Source organism: Triticum aestivum, chromosome 7B (assembly GCF_018294505.1).
Source record: "Triticum aestivum cultivar Chinese Spring chromosome 7B, IWGSC CS RefSeq v2.1, whole genome shotgun sequence".
Lineage (NCBI taxonomy): Eukaryota > Viridiplantae > Streptophyta > Magnoliopsida > Poales > Poaceae > Triticum > Triticum aestivum.
The window spans coordinates 207,854,022-207,878,639 of NC_057813.1; the positions used below are offsets into that span (position 1 = coordinate 207,854,022).

General features: G+C 46.7%; 2 protein-coding genes across 2 annotated transcripts; one reads left to right on the plus strand and one right to left on the minus strand.

The window, feature by feature from the left end:
- The first annotated feature begins 5,977 nt into the window (after window positions 1-5,977).
- Window positions 5,978-7,384, plus strand: LOC123157936 (uncharacterized). The gene is made up of 5 exons (XM_044576114.1): window positions 5,978-6,400; window positions 6,503-6,608; window positions 6,687-6,768; window positions 6,907-6,964; window positions 7,042-7,384. The coding sequence occupies exons 1-5, from the start codon at window positions 6,059-6,061 to the stop codon at window positions 7,186-7,188; spliced, it is 735 nt and encodes a 244-aa protein (XP_044432049.1). The 5' UTR covers window positions 5,978-6,058; the 3' UTR covers window positions 7,189-7,384.
- LOC123157935 (uncharacterized) lies at window positions 7,378-12,191 on the minus strand. The gene is made up of 6 exons (XM_044576113.1): window positions 11,377-12,191; window positions 10,225-10,336; window positions 9,955-10,126; window positions 9,671-9,870; window positions 8,029-8,163; window positions 7,378-7,789 (listed from the first exon to the last, which is right to left on the minus strand). Exons 1-5 carry the CDS (start codon window positions 12,015-12,017, stop codon window positions 8,032-8,034), a joined length of 1,257 nt encoding a protein of 418 aa, XP_044432048.1. The 5' UTR covers window positions 12,018-12,191; the 3' UTR covers window positions 7,378-7,789; window positions 8,029-8,031.
- Between the last annotated feature and the right edge of the window lie 12,427 nt (window positions 12,192-24,618).

The following is a 24,618-nucleotide window of genomic DNA, read 5'->3' on the forward strand; positions in this document are numbered from 1 at the left end:
TAAAGGACTTACTACTAAGGAGGAAAGGTGTAGATGTGCGGCAGGGCATCATTGGAGTTCCTTTTCCGAACTATGGTTTTTAGGCCCTGTGTTAGACTTTCCCCTATGTAAAATCTTCTCATTTTCTCTTTGGGCATGTACAAATGACCCTAATATTGAACGACATTGCCTGTCATCGACATATCAATAAAGATATAAAGGGCACAAATGATTATCACCTTCTTGGTTGGGCTTTGGATTTTTTTTCCTTGTCATCTGCGCTCCCCCTTACATGTGGCTGGCATACGTGGCTTCACACGGTCTTCAGACCAGGGGCTGTATTCGGCCCCACAAGATTCTTAAGTCCAAACACCTATAGGGAACTCTTCGGTGTCCCGGATATGGCATTATATGCATCAGCTCCAAATCATGTCTTTGGTCTATAGTTGGGTTGCCCGGCTCCTGTGTTTGCCACCTTACGTTCCGCGGCTAAGGTAGTAAAGGGAGAACTACTGTGATTGTATTTCTGGTTCGTCCGGTTAAGTACCTTAGTAGAGAAAGCCGAAAATTGACTGTCATGATAGGCGAGAGCAGGTCAGCAATCCGGTGACTTAGTGTTGTACTACGAATCGTTCGCGATTTATGCCGTCTTATACGAGGGGCTGGGTTTTTTGACCAGCCGCATTGCAAAGGCACCGCACTCCGGATTGCCGATCATGCAACAAGGGGCTAGTACTTAGCGCCACCAATAGACTCTTATGGCTAAATGAAAGTATTAAAGCCACATAGTCTGATTGCCTAGTTCACCTCGCAAGACGCCTCCTACATCGGACCAAGACGTTGGATAAAGTGCGGTCATGCGTTCCCAAACATCCCTTAAATATCTATGTGGGGGCTGAAGCCGACGACTGGTAAACTTTCAGACATATAAACAGCAAAATAGGAGGATAAACTAATAATAAAGCATAATCATAAATATCATACACCATGAGTTCGTTATATGACTCTTACAAACTGGACACAACTACTCAAATATGATCTCCTTGGAGCACTGGCCTTCTACAATACGAGCTCCCTCGAGGACCTCGTCGAAGTACCTCTCTGGTCGCCTGTGCTCCTTGCCCTCAGGTGGCCCTATCGTGGCAATCTCGGTGACCCTCATCTTTGCCCACTGCACCTTGACACGGGCGAAGGCCATCTGAGCACCTTCAATACAGGATGACCGCTTAAGGGCATCGATCTGAGGAAGCGCCTCCACCAGCCTCTTCACAAGTCCAAAGTGGCTACTAGGTATGGATTCGGTCGGCCACAGACGGACTATTACGTCCTTCATGGCCAGGCCGGCCACCCTATGCAGCTCGGACAGCTGCTTCAGCTGGTCGCTCAGGGGCACTGGAAGCTCTGGCGTAAGTTATTGCGACCAGAACAACTTCTCCGTTGAGCTCCCCTCTTCGGCTCAAAAGAATGCGGCGGCGTCCGCAGTATTCCTTGGCAAGTCCGCAAAGGCGCCTGGAGAACTCCGAACTTGGGTTAGCAAAATATATCTTCTACTAACATACTTACTCTACATGATAAAGGCCTTACCAGCCGCAATCCGCCTCGCCTCTTGGATCTCCTAGCGAGCGCCCTGGGCATCAACCTGGGCTTCCTCCAGGCTCTCATGGACTTTGGTGAGCTCGGAGGCCTACTCCGAACTCTTCTGCTCCAAGAACTCGCATCTAGTGATGGCGTCCTTGAGCTCCTTTTCGACCTCTCCCACCCGCGCCTCATGTCATCGGCGGGTGGTTTGCTCCTCCTCTAAATTTTCGGTCGCTTTGTTCGTGGTCGCCTTGCTCGCCTCCACCTCCTTTTGGGCTTCGGCAAGGGCACTCTTGAGGGACTCGACCTCATCGGCGCCAACTGCGAGTATAGTTATAACATTTTTAGTCAGTTAAAAACAACTAGCACATATACAATTTTCAGATATACCATTGGAGATATATGATCAAACTCCTCAATGCACACATACCTTGCGTCTCCTCAAACCGCTTATTGATATGGATTACTTCTTCATCAGCCAATCGCAGCTTCCGAGTGAGTTCGGAAACTTCGGCGGCCTGGGCGCTCGCCGCCAGCAAGGAAGCCTCTCGCACATTAGAATAAAATGTCACCTCATCCGATCACTATGTGATCCTCTGTCCGGCTTCGCTAAAGCCGGACAGAATCTCAGGTGCTACTATACATGGGCATATTCCTTTATTAAAATTGGTTAGAAAATTACATCGCATACCTCAAAGATTGTTAATAGGCTGGTAAAGGCTTCGTTCAGCCCGCTTTTGGCGGACTGAATCTTCTCAGCCACCATACTCATTAGGGTACGGTGCTCCTCCATGACGGAAGCACGACGAAGCGCTTCCACCAAAGTATCCGGCGCTTACGGATTGATGGAGGTCGCCGATGGAGTCGACGCTCCCCCCTCCTTCAAAGGGGGTCGCTCGCCCGATTCAAGAACCGTATGGGTCTCCGGAATAGTGTCCGGCTGGGGGTCGGATTGGTCATGGCCCCCGTCATCAGTCTTCATGGAGGTTGGTCCCCCAATGTCTTCGGCAGCTGAGGTGTTACCCTCTAGCGCCGTCTTGTCGGCCTCCCGCACCTCTCCATGGCCTGGAGAGGCTCTTCGGGACAAGACTTCGGTGTCGTCACGAGCGGTTGGCGGAGAGGCCCGCGGAGGCGTCTCGCTCTCCACAATCCCCGGCTTGAGCGAGTTCCTCGGAGATGATAGTTGGGGGAGATCGCGGGCCGGGCTGAAACACACAATATAGTGTATTAAAAACTACAATCATAAAAGCCGATACATGTAAGGCATCCTTGGATACTTACGAGTCAGCCAGGGGCTTCGACCTGAGGCGCCGCTCGGGGATGACTTCGGCATCCGAATCCGAGTCGTCCGAGAGGGATATCTTCCCCCTCTTGGACGCTTCCGCCTTTGGGTCTTCGGAGGCCGCTCTCTTCTTCTTCCTCCCCTTAAGGGGAGATCGCTTTATCCCTCCTCCTTCTTTTCTTCTTCATCTCCCTCGTGGGAGGAGAAGGCTTCGAAATCCCTGGACACAGCGTCTGAGGCACCTTTATGGCGAGAGCCTCTTTTGGCCTCCTTGCCCTTCTTCTTGGTTTTATTCTCCGGCGCCTGGTACGGCGCAGGGACCAGCATCCTCGTCAGCAGAGGGTCAGCTGGGTTTTCGGGCAGCGAAGCTGGACACTTGATCCGCTCCGCCTTCTTCATCCAGCCCTGATTAAAGGATGAAAGTCTCAATATGCCCCTGTGATTTCTGAACTGAGTTATGTTCGGGGAGGCTGGGTGTGCACAGTCGAGGCCGATGTCGTCGGTCGTCTCCGGCCACGACTTCTGGGCCTTGAAAAGCAGCCTCCAGATATCTTCGTGTGTCATGCCGAAGAATCGTTGTAGGGTTTGCGGCCCTTCCGGATTGAACTCCCACATATGAAGAGGTTGGCACTGGAAGGGAAGGGTCCGGCGGAATAGCATCACCTGAATCACATCAATGAGGCTGGTGTTCTTTTCTATAATATTTTTGATGCGCTTTTGCAGCATCAACACCTCGTCGGTCGACCCCCCCCCAGTCCAGACCCTTGTTGATCCACGACGCGAGCCGCATCGGGGGTCCGGATCTAAACTCAAGAGTGGCCGCCCAGTTGGCGGCATGAGGTTCGGTGATGTAGAACCACTCCTGCTGACATGTCTTGACAGTTTCCACGAAAGCCCCTTTGGGCCAGGTGACGTTGAGGAGTTTGCTCACCATAGCACCTCTGCAGTCTGCGTGCTACCCGTCCACCACCTTTGGCTTCACGTTGAAGACTTTGAGCCAGAAGCCGAAGTAGAATGCGGAGGAGCGCCTCGCACACGACGATAAACGCAGAGATGTGAAGGAAGGAGTTTGGGGCTAGATCATGGAAATCTAGCCCGTAATAGAACATGAGGCCGCGGACAAAAGGGTGAAGTGGAAACCCTAGTCCGGGGAGGAAGAGGGGGATGAATACCACCCTTTCGCCGGGCTCTGGAGTAGGGATAACCTGCTTCTTGGCAGGGATCCTGTACGCGATGTCCGTACTCAGGTACCCTGCCTCCCGGAGCTCCTTGATGTCCCTCTCCCTCACGGAGGAGGCCACCCACTTGCCTTGAAAGCCGGACCCGGACATGGCAGGAGATGTTGGTGGCAGTGGGGAAGATCGAAGCTTGGGCGTTGGATCTCGGAGACGGGAAGGCTAAGGAAGGAAGAAGGCGTGGGGTGGAGAAGACGGATCTATATTCGCTTATGTAGGCTGTGAATGCCAAGCGCCCGCCCCCCTAGCCTTAAAACCTCGCATGTTCCCAATGTGGGTATGCGCCGCGGTTGGTTGAATTACCCAAATACCATTGATATGCAATCCCGTATTAAGTGGGCACAATCTCTGTTTGACAGGACGTGCCAATGAGGCGTGGCCTCGAAACACGGAACGCGGGGTGTGAAAACGGTTCGAAATACCGAAGGGTCAAGCCTGACGCTTCGTCGAAAAAGTTGTCAGTAAAATACGTTATTCTTATTTTTTATATATCCTGCCTTCAATGCTAAGGGTTGTGTTTATTATGAAAAGCCGGATAGAATTCTTTTATAGAGGAAAGTCGATGTGTATTCTTCAAGGAACCCGCCTTGCAATGCCGAAGACAATCTAAGCGTCGAATATATCATCATTGAAGATTGGTTCAGGGGCTACTGTGGGAGTCCTGGACTAAGGGGTCCTCGGGCGTCTGGTCTATTTATGTGGGCCGGACTGATGGACCGTCAAGGTACAAGACAGAAGATTATCTATCGTGTCCGGTGGGGACTCTCACATGCGTGGATGGCAAGTTTAGGTGTCTGGATATATTATTCCTTTATGTAAAACCGACTTTGGACAACCCTAAGCCCCTCTGGTGTCTATATAAACCGGAGGGTTAGATCGGAGGCAGGATCACAACATTGCTAGGCTAGCTATCTAGGGTTAGCCGAATCGATCTCGAGGTAGATCAACTCTTGTAACCCTTATACCCTCGAATATAATCAAGCAGGAGTAGGGTTTTACCTCCATTAAAAAGGGCCCGAACCTGGGTAAACACTGTGTCCCTTCTTCATAGTTACCATTGATCCTCAGACGCACAGTTTGGGCCCCCCTACCCGAGATCGCCGGTTTTGACACCGACAATGAGTATCTCTAAGATGCTAAATAGGTTCAAAATTTCAAAGATTAATCGTTCAACCAATATGGTAGCTCATTTGATTGCTAAGTACAGTTTTGATAATAGAGCAGATGGTATTCTTGTTAACGATGTTCCGGCCTGTGTGGTGAATTTTGTAATGAGTGGTTGTAATAACTCTATTGGTTAATTAATATGTGAGGTGTTTTTTTTAAAGAAACATAACTATGTTACAACAAAAATGGACATGCCTAGCAGGAAATCTTGCTCTTGTGCAAGAAAAATAACTATTTGTATAGTTGTTCGTCTCAAGAAATATAAATATATTTTTTACTTGATGGTTAACTGTTCGGTATTTTGGTATATACCATAAAAATCAAAATTTAAAACCGTATGAAAGTTCATAGCCTACCGAAACCAGAAACCATAAAAACCGTAAAATTGGTTTGGTTCAGGTTATTTTCGGTTTGGTTTTAAAATGCACAGAGTGAGATGCTACCGAGCTGGAGAAGAGTGGGCCGAGCTACAATGCCAGGTGAATGTGAGAATACTTGGCTTCCGGCTTGTCAGTCTTAAGCTACAATAAGTTTAGGAAACCCGGCGATCAAGGTTCCAAAACATGCTGCCTATGAGCATAGCCAGTTCTAGGATGCATGTAGGGTATGGACCTCGAGCCAAGTTTCCAAGAGCATCCTTCCTTTGCTTTCCTTGCCACCCGTTCATACCAAGCTATAAATCTAGTCTAGAGCACACCAGGGACATGGATGGCTTCGCGCCCATACCATCCCTTCCTTGTCCCAAACCAAAACTCCAGCCTCATAAATCGTGCACATCCAGGCACGATGCACTCCACGTCCAGAGCGCAGCTCCGCCATGGCTTCGACCCTGTCATGCCTTCCTCCTCCTCTTGCCGCGTCGCCGACCCGCCTGCGCCGAAACGGCGCGAGCGTTAGCAGGCCCGGGCGTCAATGCAGGGCATGGAGCAACGGCGCGGGGACGAGGAGGAAGAGAAGCGGCGGTAGACTGCGCGTGGAGGCTCTGTTCGGCGACGGAGGAGGAGGAGGGGAAGACGGGTTCCGGGCGGTGATGAGGATCGTGAAGCTCAACTCTGCCATCCAGAACCGGAGCGTCCGGGAGCTGCTGGAGCTGGTCGCCGACGAGTGCCGGTATTTCTGCCGCAACATCACGCCCGTCAGCGTTTCGGAGATGAGCAAGGTACTACAGCCAGCATGTTGCTTGCTGCTGCTACTTTTTTTTCTTCTTTTGTTCTTTTGTTCGTTCTGGTTGTGGTTGCTGACACGGGACATGCTTTGACAGAGCGTGTTCCTGTTTCTACATGAGATGATGCTCCGGCACCAGGTCTCGTTCGTGCTCAAGCCCGCGGAGAACGGAGCCTTCGACCTGGGCGTCAAGTGGTCGCTAGGTCTGCAAAACACTTGTCAGTTGCAACGTGTCAACCACCGTTTGATCAGTTCATACCGAAATGTTTGATGACTTGCAGAATGGAAGGGCCAGAAGCTGCCCTGGGACGTAGACTGCACTGTATCCACGACCCACGTCTACACAGGCCTACTGCTCGTCAGGTATGTTGTTGTCCAGCTAAACTCTGAATGTGGGCCAGCTTTCGGTGTTTACTTTATAGGCACATTTTCCATTCCACATAACTTATAGTGCAATTTAGACAGCAGAGACACAAAATTTCTGACTCTGTTGGTCTGTAGCCAAGTGAACAAGGCATGTGGGCCGCTCCTGCAGAGGATTCTACAGATGATTTACCAGGTAAGCATGGTACACTCCTAGCGAACCAAAATGCAGAGACCCAAGTAAAATGACTCGACTTTTGTTTACCGCCGCAGAATCTGGATGCGGTTGTTTTGATCGTGGCAAACAAGCTCCTACCGGACGGCACGCTGGATGAGAAGGAGAGAAGCAACATAATTGTGTGTGCCATCATTGGCCTGGTGGTCATGGTTCTGTTCTACGCCATGTTTAACAACTTGTAGGTCCATCAGGGGCAGCAAGGCCACACCGATGATTCACAGAATTCTGATGTACAGATACCAGAATCTCTTGTGAAATGAATCAGCATGCATAATGACTTTATCCCTTCATGTAATAATACATAGCAGGGTAGTTGTTGGTCACAAAAAGGAAGAAAAACTTCATGAATATAAGAATAACCGGAGACACAATTTAGAACGACCGGGAGCAAATTTATCATTTTGATAACGATCTACAACATATAATTAGACATCACCTACAACATCACAATGTTCTGGGTAAAAAGGGAGAAAGCTGCCTCTTACCATAAGACGCGTCTATGGTTGCTGAATTTACATCAAAGTTAAATCAGCTTTCACTTTCTCTTACTGTTGCTACAAATTCGGACAGCCTACCAGATGTGAGACCCTTCCGGGAAGACCAAACTAGACAATATGCAGAACTAGCATTCCTTTTCATTGCTACTGTGATGAGATTAGCCTACAGCCCTTTCTCGTAAGTAAATAAGCCTGTTGGGTACCAAAGATGCAGTTAATAACTTCGGCGAGTTTCTGCCATTTCATCAGTTCCTACTACCAGGATGTTAGACCAACCATGTTTCATCTGCAGCCAAAGTTAGGCACTCGTATTAGATATAAGCAAACAAACACCTTTGTGTTAAATGAAACAGAACGAATAGTTAACAGGCCTAGATATTGATATAACGACTAAAAATACCTTGTATCGATTTCACACATTTCTATACTTCTACAGTGCAACGCTGGAAAAAAATAGGGACTGGCAATCGGCGGTGGAAGATGGATAAGCATGAGGATATTCTTAGGAGGGAGTCACTAACTAACCAGTTAGATCTTGTTAGGTTGCTTGAAAAGGTGGTCTGACAGCAACTCTGAAACAGCCGGAGCAGTTACGCTTTCACACCCAAAGAGATCTTTAAGCTTAGAGTCGCATAATATCATCGTGGGATTTGATGGATCCTGCAACAAAACAAACAAGAATGGAACTGAGGTACTTTAGAGAAGCCTATATTTACATAGGAGTACCAATTAGAACAGCAAGATGGTTGCATAAGGAGTTTTTATCTTGTCTGCATACAATAATAGATCCTTGCAAGTAAGGGAACTCACAATATAAGCAGAGGGAATATACAGTCTACCACCGATCAGCCAAATATAAATATGCCTACCTAAAAAGCCTAGCACTAACTAATGCCTAAATCTAGACACGGCAACATGCAGAACTGAATATTCACCCATGAAACATTCCTGATCAACAAAAAGAACAAGGAAAATCACATGGCGGGTGGGGTTGGTGGCATGCATTATTTGATACCATAAATAGATAAGTTTGCAAGCTGAGAGCTGTGAATAATTTCATGAACACATTGCATATATGCTGATTTTATAATTCGCAGTGTCTTAGGTGGCAACATCGTTACTGTTCTATGAAAGCACTCACGAGAGTGAAAGGGGGACTTGCGGGAATGCTTTCCTTATGCTTTACTCATCGTAAGTCTAAAGAGAACAAATAACAAGCCAACTTGCATATAGAAGCAATCAGCAAAATACTCCCATACAGCTGACAAGGATGTATGTAAGGTCATAGTGGTGTTAAAAAAAACTCTCAACCTCATGTACCAGTTCTTTAACTTCAAAAATGAAAAACAAATGGGAGCACACACTAAAATGACTTTTATCCAGAACAACCACCATATGCATCTAACTAATTGATCCCACATGCTTTGCTTATGCTTCACTCTTACCATACATTAAAAAAGAATAGACAACCAACCAACTTGTGTATAAAGCAACCTGCAAAATACTGGCTAATCGCTGCTCAAGGCATAAGGGTATAACTGTACACACCAAAAAGCAGATTTTTTTTCTCTCCACGTACCAGCTCTTCAAGTTAAAATAAATAGAGCAACATGGAATATAGTCAATATACACTCAACAACCTATATCTAAAAACAACCACCATATATGCCTCTAGTTGATCAACCACCAACAACCATGCCAACCAAATCTAAAATCAGAAAGAGAAAACAGAAAGTGAGTGATCTACCAAATAAAAATATCCACCATGATGTCCACTCCAGTCAACACAATCTGTCATGAATCAGACAGAAAAAAATCCAGGCCTGATAGCATTTATCCAGAGCATACAGAGAAAGGAGTACAATTACCAAATCTACTTAAATACGCTTCCTTGGGAGATAGTAATTCTACGTCTAACATCCTAAAGTTGTACACTTAAATATCCTTTCTTGTGTAATTCTAACATTCTAAAATAACCGAGATATGCTTGTACTTTCCAAAGATGCTTACATAACTAAACTGAATGAAGAATCGGTTCCACTTAGCTAGTTCTTCATGGTTGGACACAATTAATTTGCAATGCCCACTAATAGTTTAATATCACCCAGAGCATTTCACACTAGAACGGTATAGCACATCAAAGTTCTGATAATAATCATCCACTAACCTCTAGATTGTTGCTTTTGATGTGGTCCCAAACACGCTTGAAAACCTCAGATTGGGACATCTCTCTTTCTCCAGTTCCAAAAAAGCTAGCAAGAGCATCAGACACGTTAACTAGAGGTTGGTTTGTAGCAACATCTTCGGCAGGAGGAACGGGAACATCTTCCACAGGCTTCAGCTTCTTCATATCTCGATTTGAATCTTCTGCAAGAAGTTGTAGCAAATATGATTTAAACTAAAGCTTGATTACTTTCTATAACATAACTACTGTTTGTGGGCAAGGACTACTTGTTGGCTCGAGTGGTTTTATATGCTTCGCTAAAAGCTTGTTCATCTTGAACATATCAGTGCAATCAGTCTCAAAAACCAATCGTAGCTCATCATTGCATATGATCTTTCTCTTATTGTTTGGGTCCTGCAAGTCATTCCTGCGAATGTACGCCCAAAGCTGCTTAACGATCTGCAATTGATTCAATTCACAATCTCAGGGCTTCTTCCGTGATGTAATCATATCAAGAGAAGGGAAGACAGTAGAAAGATGGGCCAGTATAATGAAACCTCAGTCCTAGCCATTGTTGGTTCACCAACAATAGCTTGCAGCTCAGGCGAAACACCACAGATTTTGTTTAATCCCCCTGGACCACCTCTTCGTTTTACTCCAGTACTTGCACTGATTCATAAAGATGATCAGAAATAATAAGTTTGATGAACAGACTGGACAACAGTAAAAGATAGCTGACATTCAAGAACAAGAGAAGGGACACATCCGTATCTGCTGTAGTCATAGGGGAAGTACACCTCCAGATTTTACTCAGGAATATTCTTCCACACAGACAGATTGATGTGTGCTAAATAACTACAACCTCTGTACACTAACATAAGGCATTTTTGCAGTTTACAGATGGAGTATTTGTTTTCCTTTTTTGATCAACCCGAAGGAGCGCTGCCTTTTCATTTAGTGAAAAGGAGATTATAGTATGTATACGCTTGATCGAACGTTTTTTAGGCAACAAGCCAAAACCCTGCTAAATATTGCCATCCCGCACACAAATGTAAGCAGTTTAACAAAGTCAAGTAAACAGACATTAAGAGTTTCTTTCAAATCCCTTAAAGTTACAGAAAAATAAATGGAGTGCACTTGCTAATCCATTTCTTGCGCGCAATAAAAGCTCTGGTTGAGGATGCTTTTTAAAGCAACAATTTTGATGGGGATAGCAAAATCCATTACTACGGGTTCAGAGGCTTCAATTCTGCAGGCCAGGTTGACATAACTACGGCAGTATTCAAAGATTTTTTGAAGTACACAAGAAGTAATCTCGCAAGAGTCCTTGAACATTAAAAATCTAGTACGGGTTGGCATGAACCTACTGAACCGCTCAGAAATCATTTGCTTACAGTTTACACCACCATCCTAATTACTCATAGTAATCATGATAGAACATCACTGTCCACCAGAAAGAATCAAAAGCACTGGCCCTAACAACATGAACAGGGATATCATGTGACACGAAAAAAAATAGGCCTTTGCGAATAACCCAAACTCAGTTCACCAAATAAATCTGAGAAAGGAGCTGCCAGAGCATGTGGTGTAAAGGATTGGGGCATAGCTTCGCGTAGACGTTAATACATAGCACACTAGTAGCCGTACCCAACACAAACCCTAGCACGAATGTGGAAAAAGATCATGAGACGAAGGATACCAAGAATCACCTTTCCTTCTTGGCCCTCGAGGGCGCGGCCCCACGCGGACTCTCGGCCACCGGCCCACGCGGACTGGCCCCCGCCGTGGCCGCATTAGCCGCGGCGGCCATCTGCTGCTGCTGGTGCTGCTGCTGCTGCTGGTACTGCTGCAGCTGGACGAGCCTCTGCAGCTGCGCCTCGCCGGGCTGTGCGTAGCGGAACGACCCTGGGGCGTCATACGGCGATGAGGCCGGCGGGCTGGCGCGGTGCTGCTGCTGCTGATGCTGGTGCTGCTGCTGGTACTGCTGCGAGGCGGCGTAATAGGACTGCAGCTGCTGCGGTGTCGGTTGCTGCGAGAAGAAGTGGGGCACGCCGGCGGGGGCGGAAGCGGAGGCCGTGGTGGTGGTGGTGCTGAAGTGGGGCTGGGCGTGGGGAGAGGAGGCGGGGGCAAAAGGGTCTTTACGCGGGGCGGGGCCAAGGGCGGGGGAGAGGAGCGCGATGAGGATGTCGCGGATGAGCGGCGCCCTGGGGGCGAGGTCGACGCCGAGCTGCGCCTGGAGCTGGCGCACGACGGCGTCGGGGGATATCCCGGCCCCGGCGGCGCCGGGGAGCGCGGCAGCCTGGCGGACGAAGGACTCGACGTAGCGAGCGAGCTCCTGGTCGGACACCATCGGGGCTCGGGGCGGAGACGGCGGCGGACTCTCGTCGCCTTTTTTTGAAATGGGGAATCGCTCCGCTCTCGGGTCCGGGCGGGGGGCCGCGGTTTTGTTTTGGGAGGGGGGTTGGGTCGCGGTGGTTCCGGTGGGCTCAGCGAGCACCGCTCCTGTGTGTGCTCTGTCTGTCTGTTCTGGCCCTGTAGTTTTCTCCACGGTTGGCGTTTCGGATAGAGATGTATAGGTCAGGGGCTCTTTTCTGTTTGCCCCCTCGTTTGCCAGTTTTATTTCCATTACGCATACAGCTTCTGTTTCTTCGGTCCGATGGTCAAGGCCGCAAAAACTCCATCGAATGTCCGCACTTCTATGAATTTAATTGATTTATTTTGTAATAACGGAGACAAAACAAATTGTAACGGAGACGAAAGCCAATATACAAACGAAGCGTACGGATGAATTACTCACATGACATGAAATCCCACAACCGCACAGGCGGCCCGCCAAACTCTCCGAGTACACAACAGTCACAAACACGAGATTGCTAGTATGCATCCCCGCATAAAAAAAGACATTGCTACTACACCAAATGAGCCCCAGTGAGAACACCTCGACACAACACATTAGACGTCTTCCAACCAATAGCGACAACTCAATCCAAGAGGATGGGCCGAGAGATCGAAGTCAGAAAACGTCTTGCCTTTGGCGCCACTCTTATCTTTGCCCACCTTACCTCCTGACGGGGGCACCAACAGGGGATGAATTTAAATTTCATTAGAGCATCTATAACCGGACCGGTCATACAATTCCTAAACGCCAAGGCTCGGACTGACGGGCGAGATCCGCCCAAAAAACCCATCGGTCCGCCGGTTTCCTTCTCCGGTTTGGTGAGAAGGCACTCATGCCACCGCTCCGTCTCACCGCCTGAGGGATCAAATCTGGCTATTTTCAGCTGGACGGTGAGGGGAACCCTAGCCACCCCCATTTCCTTCCTCTCCATTTCGTTCGCACCGCCACCACTCCCCCGCCCGCTTTCACTTCCGCTCCAGCCTTGTCGTTGCCATGATTTTGAAGAATTAACTCCATTCTATCTCTCCAACAAAAAATTGGGGTTGTGCCCGAGTTGTACACTCCCTTCATTCGGGGAACCCTTTTTGATTCTGAACTTCGCTTGCAAAGTAAGTGTCCTTTTAACGGCCAGCCTTTTTTAATGCGTCGCTTGACCCTATTTTGAAAATGAGCTTTACTACTACAGGATGCTCACGTCCGAGCGCCAGGTGAAATTCACCGACGAGATGCGCGTCGCGCCGTTCAAATTGCGGTGGGACAAGAGGGAGAAGAAGAGAAGGAGGACGAGGAGGAGGTGCAAAAGGGCAAGCAAGAGGAGGTGTCGGATGACGTGGAGAAGGAGGCGAAGGAGGTGTCGGGCATGGAGGATGAGCCCGACGACTTTGGCATGGAGCAGGCTAAGGTGGAGTTCCTGTTGGAAATATGCCCTAGAGGCAATAATAAAATGATTATTATTATATTTCCTTGTTCATGATAATTGTCTTTTATTCATGCTATAATTGTATTATCCGGAAATCGTAATACACGTGTGAATACTTAGACCACAACATGTCCCTAGTGAGCCTCTAGTTGACTAGCTCGTTGATCAACAGATAGTCATGGTTTCCTGACTATGGACATTGGATGTCGTTGATAACGGGATCACATCATTAGGAGAATGATGTGATGGACAAGACCCAATCCTAAGCATAGCACAAGATCGTGTAGTTCGTTTTGCTAGAGCTTTTCCAATGTCAAGTATCTTTTTCTTAGACCATGAGATCGTGTAACTCCTGGATACCGTAGGAGTGCTTTGGGTGTACCAAACGTCACAACGTAACTGGGTGATTATAAAGGTGCACTACAGGTATCTCCGAAAGTGTCTGTTGGGTTGACACGGATCGAGACTGGGATTTGTCACTCCGTATTACGGAGAGGTATCACTGGGCCCACTCGGTAGTGCATCATCATAATGAGCTCAAAGTGACCAAGTGTCTGGTCACAGGATCATGCATTACGGTACGAGTAAAGTGACTTGCCGGTAACAAGATTGAACGAGGTATTGGGATACCGACGATCGAATCTCGGGCAAGTAACATACCGTTTGACAAAGGGAATAGTATACGGGGTTGCTTGAATCCTCGACATCATGGTTCATCCGATGAGATCATCGAGGAGTATGTGGGAGCCAACATGGGTATCCAGATCCCGCTGTTGGTTATTGACCGGAGAGCCGTCTCGGTCATGTCTACATGTCTCCCGAACCCGTAGGGTCTACACACTTAAGGTTCGTTGACGCTAGTGTTGTATGAATATGAGTATGCAGCAAACCGAATGTTGTTCGGAGTCCCGGATGAGATCCCGGACGTCACGAGGAGTTCCGGAATGGTCTGGAGGTAAAGAATTATATATAGGAAGTGCGGTTTCGGCCATCGGGAAAGTTTCGGGGTCAACCGGTATTGTACCGGGACCACCGGAAGGGTCCCGGGGTTCCACCGGGTGGGGCCACCTATCCCGGAGGGCCCCGTGGGCTGAAGTGGGAGGGGAACCAGCCCCTAGTGGTCTGGTGCCCCCCCCCCTTGGGCCCCCCTGTGCCTAGGGTTGAAAATCCTAGGGTGGGGGGCGCACCCCACTTGCCTTGGGGGGCACTCCACCCCCCTGGCCGCCGCCCCCTTGGGAGATTGGATCTCCAGGGCCGGCGCCCCCCAGGGGGCCTATATAAGGGAGGGGGGAGGGAGGGCAGCCGCACCCTAAGTCTTGGCGCCTCCCTTCCCCTGCTACACCTCTTCCTCCTCCCGCAGTTGCTTGGCGAAGCCCTGCCGGAGCCCTGCTGCATCCACCACCACGCCGTCGTGCTGCTGGATCTTCATCAACCTCTCCTTCCCCCTTGCTGGATCAAGATGGGGGAGACGTCACGCTGACCGTACGTGTGTTGAACGCGGAGGTGCCGTCCGTTCGGCGCTAGGATCTCCGGTGATTGGATCACGACGAGAACGACTCCCTCAACCCCGTTCTCTTGAACGCTTCCGCACGCGATCTACAAGGGTATGTAGATGCATCTCTCTCTCTCTCTCTCGTTGCTAGATGAACTCATAGATTGATCTTGGTGAACGTAGAATTTTTTTTATTTTATGCAACGTTCCCCAACGGTGGCATCATGAGCTAGGTCTATGCGTAGTTCTCTATTGCACGAGTAGAACACAAATCTGTTGTGGGCGTAGATCTTGTCAACTTGCTTGCCACTACTAGTCTTATCTTGCTTCAGCGGTATTGTGGGATGAAGCGGCCCGGACCGACCTTACACATACGATTACGTGAGACAGGTTCCACCGACTGACATGCACTAGTTGCATAAGGTGGCTAGCGAGTGTCTGTCTCTCCTACTTTAGTTGGAGCGGATTCGATGAAAAGGGTCCTTATGAAGGGTATAGAAGTTGACAAAATCACGTTGTGGTTATTCGTAGGTAAGAAAACGTTCTTGCTAGAACCCAATTGCAGCCACGTAAAAGATGCAACAACAATTAGAGGACGTCTAACTTGTTTTTGCAGCAATTGTCATGTGATGTGATATGGCCAGAAGTTGTGATGAATGATGAATGATATATTGTGATGTATGAGATCATGTTCTTGTAATAGGAATCATGACTTGCATTTCGATGAGTATGACAACCGGCAGGAGCCATAGGAGTTGTCTTAATTATTGTATGATCTGCGTGTCAATGATTTAATGCCATGTAATTACTTTACTTTATTGCTAAACCGTTAGTTATAGTAGTAGAAGTAATAGTTGGCGAGCAACTTCATGGAGGCACGATGATGGAGATCATGGTGTCATGCCGGTGACGAAGATGATCATGGAGCCTCGAAGATGGAGATCGAAGGAGCTATATGATATTGGCCATATTATGTTACTACTATATATAATTGCATGTGATGTTTATTATGTTTTATGCATCTTGTTTACTTAGAACGGCGGTAGTAAATAAGATGATCCCTTATAATAATTTCAAGAAAGTGTTCCCCCTAACTCTGCAACGTTGCTAAAGTTCGTCGTTTCGAAGCACCACGTGATGATCGGGTGTGATAGATCCTTACGTTCACATACAACGGGTGTAAGACAATTTTACACATGCATAAACACTTAGGGTTAACTTGACGAGCCTAGCATGTACAGACATGGCCTCGGAACACAGAGACTGAAAGGTCGAACATGAGTCGTATGGAAGATACGATCAACATGGAGATGTTCACCGATGAGGACTAGTCCGTATCACGTGATGATCGGACACGGCCTAGTCGACTCGGATCGTGTAACACTTAGATGACTAGAGGGATGTCAAATCTGAGTGGGAGTTCATTAAATAATTTGATTAGATGAACTTAATTATCATGAACTTAGTCTAAAGTCTTTGCAAAATATGTCTTGTAGATCAAATGGCCAACGCTCATGTCAACATGAACTTCAACACGTTCCTAGAGAAAACCAAGCTGAAAGATGATGGCAGCAACTATTCGGACTGGGTCCGGAACCTGAGGATCATCCTCATAGCTGCCAAGAAAGCATATGTCCTAGAAGGACCACTAGGTGAAGCACCCATCCCAGAGAACCAAGACGTTATGAATGCTTGGCAGTCACGTGCTGATGATTACTCCCTCGTTCAGTGCGGCATGCTTTACAGCTTAGAACCGGGGCTCCAAAAGCGTTTTGAGCAACACGGAGCATATGAGATGTTCGAGGAGCTGAAAATGGTTTTCCAAGCTCATGCCCAGGTCGAGAGATATGAAGTCTCCGACAAGTTCTATAGTTGTAAGATGGAGGAAAATAGTTCTGTCAGTGAGCACGTACTCAAAATGTCTGGGTTGCACAACCGCCTGTCCCAGCTGGACATTAACCTCCCGGACGAGGCGGTCATTGACAGAATCCTTCAGTCGCTTCCACCGAGCTACAAGAGCTTTGTGATGAACTACAATATGCAGGGGGTGGTAAAGACCATTCCTGAAGTATTTTCAATGCTGAAGTCAGCAGAGGTTGAAATCAAGAAAGAACATCAAGTGTTGATGGTCAATAAGACCACTAAGTTCAAGAAGGGCAAGGGTAAGAAGAACTTCAAGAAGGATGGCAAAGATGTTGCCGCGCCCGGTAAGCCAGTTGCCGGGAAGAAGTCAAAGAATGGACCCAAGCCTGAGACTGAGTGCTTTTATTGCAAAGGGAAGGGTCACTGGAAGCGGAACTGCCCCAAATACTTAGCGGACAAGAAGGCCGGCAACACTAAAGGTATATGTGATATACATGTAATTGTTGTGTACCTTACCAGTACTCGTAGTAACTCCTGGGTATTTGATACCGGTGCCGTTGCTCATATTTATAACTCACAACAGGAGCTGCGGAATAAGCGGAGACTGGCAAAGGACGAGATGACGATGCGCGTCGGGAATGGTTCCAAGGTCGATGTGATCGCCGTCGGCACGCTACCTCTACATTTACCCACGGGATTAGTTATGAACCTCAATAATTGTTATTTAGTGCCAAGTTTGAGCATGAACATTGTATCTGGATCTCGTTTAATACGAGATGGCTACTCATTTAAATCCGAGAATAATTGTTGTTCTATTTATATGAGAGATATGTTTTATGGTCATGCCCCGATGGTCAATGGTTTATTCTTAATGAATCTCGAACGTAATGTTACACATATTCATAGTGTAAATACCAAAAGATGTAAAGTTGATAACGATAGTCCCACATACTTGTGGCACTGCCGCCTTGGTCACATTGGTGTCAAGCGCATGAAGAAGCTCCATGCTGATGGACTTTTAGAGTCTCTCGATTATGAATCATTTGACACATGCGAACCATGCCTCATGGTCAAAATGACCAAGACTCCGTTCTCCAGAACAATGGAGCGAGCAACTAACTTATTGGAAATCATACATACTTATGTGTGTGGTCCAATGAGTGTTGAGGCTCGCGGAGGATATCGTTATGTTCTCACTCTCACTGATGACTTAAGTAGATATGGGTATGTCTACTTGATAAAACACAAGTCTGAGACATTTGAAAAGTTCAAGGAATTTCAGAATAAGGTAGAGAATCAACGTGACCGAAAGATAAAGTTTTTACGATTAGATCGTGGAGGAGAATACTCAAGTCACGAGTTTGGTACACACTTAAGAAAATGTGGAATCGTTTCACAACTCACACCGCCTGGAACACCTCAGCGTAACGGTGTGTCCGAACGTCGTAATCGCACTCTATTGGATATGGTGCAATCTATGATGTCTCTTACCGGTTTGCCGCTATCATTTTGGGGATACGCACTAGAGACAGCTATATTCACTTTAAATAGGGCACCGTCTAAATCCGTTGAGACGACACTGTATGAATTATGGTTTGGGAAGGAATCTAAGCTGTCGTTTCTAAAAATTTGGGGATGCGATGCTTATGTCAAGAAACTTCAACCTGAAAAGCTCGAACCCAAGTCGGAAAAATGCGTCTTCATAGGATACCCCAAGGAAACCATTGGGTATACCTTCTACCTTAGATCCGAAGGCAAGATCTTTGTTGCCAAGAACGGATCCTTTCTGGAAAAAGAGTTTCTCTCGAAAGGAGTAAGTGGGAGGAAAGTAGAACTCAATGAAGTACTACCTCTTGAACCGAAAAGTAGTGCAACTCAGGAAAATGTTCCTGTGGTGCCTACACCGACTGGAGAGGAAATAAATGATGATGATCAAGGTACTTCGAATCAAGTTGCTACTGAATTTCGTAGGTCCACAAGGACACGTTCCACACCAGAGTGGTATGGCAATCCTGTCCTGGAAATCATGTTGTTAGACAACGGTGAACCTTCAAACTATGAAGAAGCGATGGTGGACCCAGATTCCAACAAATGGCTAGAAGCCATGCAATCCGAGATAGAATCCATGTATGAAAACAAAGTATGGACTTTGACAGACTTGCCCGATGATCGGCGAGCGATAGAAAACAAATGGATCTTTAAGAAGAAGACGGACGCGGATGGTAATGTTACCATCTATAAAGCTCGACTTGTCGCTAAGGGTTATCGGCAAGTTCAAGGGGTTGACTACAATGAGACTTTCTCTCCCGTAGCGAAGCTTAAGTCCGTCCGAATCATGTTAGCAATTGCCGCATACTATGATTATGAGATATGGCAGATTGACGTCAAAATGACATTCCTTAACAGTTATCTTAAGGAAGGGTTGTATATGATGCAGCCGGAAGGTTTTGTCGATCCTAAGAATGCTGACAGAGTATGCAAGCTCCAGCGATCCATTTATGGGCTGGTGCAAGCATCTCGGAATTGGAACATTCGCTTTGATGAGATGATCAAAGCGTTTGGGTTTATGCAGACTTATGGAAAAGCCTGCGTTTACAAGAAAGTGAGTGGGAGCTCTGTAGCATTTCTCATATTATATGTAGATGACATACTTTTGATGGGAAATGATATAGAATTTTTGGACAGCATTAAGGCCTACTTGAATAAGTGTTTTTCAATGAAGGACCTTGGAGAAGCTGCTTACATATTAGGCATCAAGATCTATAGGGATAGATCGAGACGCCTCATAGGTCTTTCACAAAGCACATACCTTGATAAGATTTTGAAGAAGTTCAAAATGGATCAGTCCAAGAAAGGGTTCTTGCCTGTATTGCAAGGTGTGAGATTGAGCTCGGTTCAATGCCCGACCACGGCAAAAGATAAAGAAGAGATGAGTGTCATCCCCTATGCCTCAGCCATAGGATCTATAATGTATGCCATGTTGTGTACCAGACCTGATGTAAACCTTGCCGTAAGTTTGGTAGGAAGGTACCAAAGTAATCCCGGCAAGGAACACTGGACAGCGGTCAAGAATATCCTTAAGTACCTGAAAAGGACAAAGGACATGTTTCTCGTTTATGGAGGTGACGAATAGCTCGTCGTAAAGGGTTACGTCGACCTAGCTTCGACACAGATCTGGATGACTCTAAGTCACAAACCGAATACGTGTATATGTTGAATCATGGAGCAGTAAGCTGGTGCAGTTACAAGCAGAGCGTCGTGGCGGGATCTACATGTGAAGCGGAGTACATGGCAGCCTCGGAGGCAGCGCATGAAGCAATATGGATGAAGGAGTTCATCACCGACCTAGGAGTCATACCCAATGCGTCGGGGCCGATCACTCTCTTCTCTGACAACACTGGAGCTATTGCCCTTGCCAAAGAGCCCAGGTTTCACAAGAAGAACAGGCACATCAAGCGTCCTTTCAACTCCATCCGTGAAAATGTTCAAGATGGAGACATAGATATTTGCAAAGTACACACGGATCTGAATGTCGCAGATCCGTTGACTAAACCTCTTCCGCGAGCAAAACATGATCAACACCAGAACTCTATGGGTGTTCGATTCATCACAATGTAACTAGATTATTGATTCTAGTGCAAGTGGGATACTGTTGGAAATATGCCCTAGAGGCAATAATAAAATGATTATTATTATATTTCCTTGTTCATGATAATTGTCTTTTATTCATGCTATAATTGTATTATCCGGAAATCATAATACACGTGTGAATACTTAGACCAGAACATGCCCCTAGTGAGCCTCTAGTTGACTAGCTCGTTGATCAACAGATAGTCATGGTTTCCTAACTATGGACATTGGATGTCGTTGATAACGGGATCACATCATTAGGAGAATGATGTAATGGACAAGACCCAATCCTAAGCATAGCACAAGATCGTGTAGTTCGTTTTGCTAGAGCTTTTCCAATGTCAAGTATCTTTTCCTTAGACCATGAGATCGTGTAACTCCCGGATACCGTAGGAGTGCTTTGGGTGTACCAAACGTCACAACGTAACTGGGTGACTATAAAGGTGCACTACAGGTATCTCCGAAAGTGTCTGTTGGGTTGACACGGATCGAGACTGGGATTTGTCACTCCGTATTACGGAGAGGTATCATTGGGCCCACTCGGTAGTGCGTCATCATAATGAGCTCAAAGTGACCGAGTGTCTGGTCACGGGATCATGCATTACGGTACGAGTAAAGTGACTTGCCGGTAACGAGATTGAATGAGGTATTGGGATACCGACGATCGAATCTCGGGCAAGTAACATACCGTTTGACAAAGGGAATAGTATACGGGGTTGCTTGAATCCTCGACATCGTGGTTCATCCGATGAGATCATCGAGGAGTATGTGGGAGCCAACATGGGTATCCAGATCCCGCTGTTGGTTATTGACCGGAGAGCCATCTCGGTCATGTCTACATGTCTCCCGAACCCGTAGGGTCTACACACTTAAGATTCGTTGATGCTAGGGTTGTATGAATATGAGTATGCAGCAAACCGAATGTTGTTCGGAGTCCCGGATGAGACCCCGGACGTCACGAGGAGTTCTGGAATGGTCTGGAGGTAAAGAATTATATATAGGAAGTGCGGTTTCGGCCATCGGGAAAGTTTCGGGGTCACCCGATATTGTACCGGGACCACCGAAAGGGTCCCGGGGGTCCACCGGGTGGGGCCACCTATCCCGGAGGGCCCCGTGGGCTGAAGTGGGAGGGGAACCAGCCCCTAGTGGGCTGGTGCGCCCCCCCCCCCTTGGCCCCCCCTGCGCCTAGGGTTGAAAACCCTAGGGTGGGGGGCGCACCCCACTTGCCTTGGGGGCACTCCACCCCCCTGGCCACCGCCCCCTTGGGAGATTGGATCTCCAGGGCCGGCGCCCCCCCAGGGGGCCTATATAAGGGAGGGGGGAGGGAGGGCGGCCGCACCCTGAGTCTTGGCGCCTACCTTCCCCTGCTACACCTCTTCCTCCTCCCGCAGTTGCTTGGCGAAGCCCTGCCGAAGCCCTGCTGCATCCACCACCACGCCGTCGTGCTGCTGGATCTTCATCAACCTCTCCTTTCCCCTTGCTGCATCAAGACGGAGGAGACGTCACGCTGACCGTATGTGTGTTGAACGCGGAGGTGCCGTCCGTTCGGCGCTAGGATCTCCGGTGATTGGATCACGACGAGAACGACTCCCTCAACCCCGTTCTCTTGAACGCTTCCGCACGCGATCTACAAGGGTATGTAGATGCATCTCTCTCTCTCATTGCTAGATGAACTCATAGATTGATCTTGGTGAACGTAGAATTTTTTTTATTTTATGCAACGTTCCCCAACAGTTCCAACACTCCTAAGCCGCGGAGGCGGCATCGCAGTTCGGGGCGGAGCAAACAACAATCCTCGTCTTGATTCTATCCGAGCGAGGGGTCGCGGGAATCGCTCCTTGTCTACTTGAAGTAGGAGCGGTCATTGTGGATGTGAGCAATGAGGAAGAGGAGATGGAGCTTCGTGGCCCATGGTAATGATGTTTTTCATTCAAATGTAGCTCGGTTTATCTACATATGATGAACTACGTAGGATGAATTTCACATTGCATAAGTAGTATGAAATGAGGGTTTGCAAATAGGGGTTGTGCTTGTAGAGTTGGACAAATGAGGGGACTGGCTCGTGTATGCAGACCCGTTCGAACACGTCCGTGGTCATATTGGATTTGATTCGGTGTGGGGAATGGAGGGGGAGTTTGAGATTTGCATTTTTTTGACTATGGATGCTCTTAGGTCGAGTGAGCCATGCCCTCGCAATCGTAGCACTCCATACAGAAGTGTTTATTTATGAGAACTAGGCATTCCAACATGCAAATGCAAAAGCCGCGTTAAGAGCTAGTACTATTCGTATTGAGTCAAAAAATGTGAAGGAAAGAAAATGAACTATACACGTATACACCATAGGAAAAACATAGCAAAAAAGATCTACAATTCAGTGAATTGCACTATTTATACTACAATGATTAACCGGCGTCGCTCGTTTCTTGACCGAACACTGTTGACTAGCTAAAAGTCAAATACTATAGCTTATGTGGCTGTCTTCCCCTGACACTAGCCACAATGAAGAGTAACATACACATAGGAAAATATGAAGGAGAACCTGAGTACCAGCGCACCCTATATGCAAAAAAAATATTAGTAATTCAAAAAAGTCCAAAAAATCCCAAATCTTTTTTGGAATTAAACATGATCAAGTATTGTAGTCGTATAAAAATATATGTCATAGAATGACTTTCGCTGCATCCTGAGTCAAAGATTCGGCAAAAAATGCTATATACAAGTACTATATACGCTATATTGTCGTCATAAACTTGTCTTTTTTACCGTGAAGTCAATATGAATCATTTCTTGTCCAAACCTTTTTATACGAGTATAATACCTGATCATGTTTGATTCCAAAAAAGATTTGGAATTTTTTGAACTTTTTTTGAATTAGTAATTTTTTTTCCGTATATAGGGTGCGCGGGTACCCGAGAGCACCAAGTTCGCGTTCCATACACATATCCCTAGACTATACTACTACCTTCATAGTGGGTACTAGCACTAGTAGAAAAAGGGCTTTTAGTCCCGGTTCGTACGGGCCTTTAGTCCCGGTTCTGGAACCGGGACTAAAGGGTCGTTACTAAAGCCTCCCCCTTTAGTCCCGGTTCTTACACGAACCGGGACTAGAGGCTCTCCACGTGGCCGCTGCCTGGAGGTCCACCTTTAGTCCTGGTTGGTAGCACCAACTGGTACTAAAAATTTTTTTATGATTTTTTTAAAAAAAATTGAACTTTTTTTTTGGAATATTTTTTTTTGATTTTCAAATTTCTGAATTATTTTAACCTCTCATCTCTAATCACACCTCATCACTGCTCAATTTAACCTCTAATCTCTAATCACCCCTCATCATCTAACTTCCCGGACGGTCACCCATCCTCTCACTACTCCAGCCTGAGCACGCTTAACTTCCGGGTCTATTCTCCCTAGTTTCCAAGTCCGCATTTGTTGTTTTCCTGACAATAGTAAGATGCCAATCCTATTAACCTCAGGAATTTAGCTTGAGCATGAAGTCATACATTTCACTGTTTGAGTTTGAAACTATTGTTCTAAAAAATAACGCTAATATTTCTCGAATAATTAGTTTGACCATTGTTTGATCACAGTTTGACCATAGTTTGACCAGATTTGACCAAAATTAAAAAAAAACTGAAATAATTATATAGTAACACTAATATTCTTGAATAATTATTTAGTAGCACTAATACTTCTTGAATAAGTATTTTGACCATAGTTTGACCAGATTTAACAAAAAATAAAAAAAACTGAAATTTGATGAATTTTTTTGCCTCCAGATCTTAAAAGCCCCGTAACTTTTTTTTTGTTAGGTTTTTGAGAATTTTGAAAATGCTTAACGGGATTCCCCGTGTTAAATTTAGATGTAACTTTTCGAGTAGATGATTTTTCATATAAAAAACTTTTTCATCCGAGTTAGTATGCAAAAGTTATGCCCATTTTACTAAATTTTAGAGAGATTTTGCAAATAAAGTCGAAATTCACATTTGCAAATTTTCCCAACAACTAGACCATATATCACATGGGGAACTTATTTTCTTTTATTTTTTTTAAACTGAAAAGACGATCGGGGGGGGTAGAGTTTGAAAATGGGACCTTTAGTACCGGTTCGTGTCATGAACCGGTACTAATGCCTCAAACCCCATTAGTACCGG

Excerpts from the sequence above, each read along its gene's own strand:
- LOC123157935 (XM_044576113.1), bottom strand. The coding sequence starts at position 12,017 with ATGGTGTCCGACCAGGAGCTCGCTCGCTACGTCGAGTCCTTCGTCCGC. Across the intron at positions 10,337-11,376 it reads TCGAGGGCCAAGAAGGAAAG|TGCAAGTACTGGAGTAAAAC; the intron begins GTGATTCTTGGT and ends TTTATGAATCAG. Across the intron at positions 9,871-9,954 it reads AAAACCACTCGAGCCAACAA|AAGATTCAAATCGAGATATG; the intron begins GTAGTCCTTGCC and ends AACTTCTTGCAG.
- LOC123157936 (XM_044576114.1), top strand. The coding sequence starts at position 6,059 with ATGGCTTCGACCCTGTCATGCCTTCCTCCTCCTCTTGCCGCGTCGCCG. Across the intron at positions 6,609-6,686 it reads GGGCGTCAAGTGGTCGCTAG|AATGGAAGGGCCAGAAGCTG; the intron begins GTCTGCAAAACA and ends GATGACTTGCAG. Across the intron at positions 6,965-7,041 it reads TTCTACAGATGATTTACCAG|AATCTGGATGCGGTTGTTTT; the intron begins GTAAGCATGGTA and ends TTACCGCCGCAG.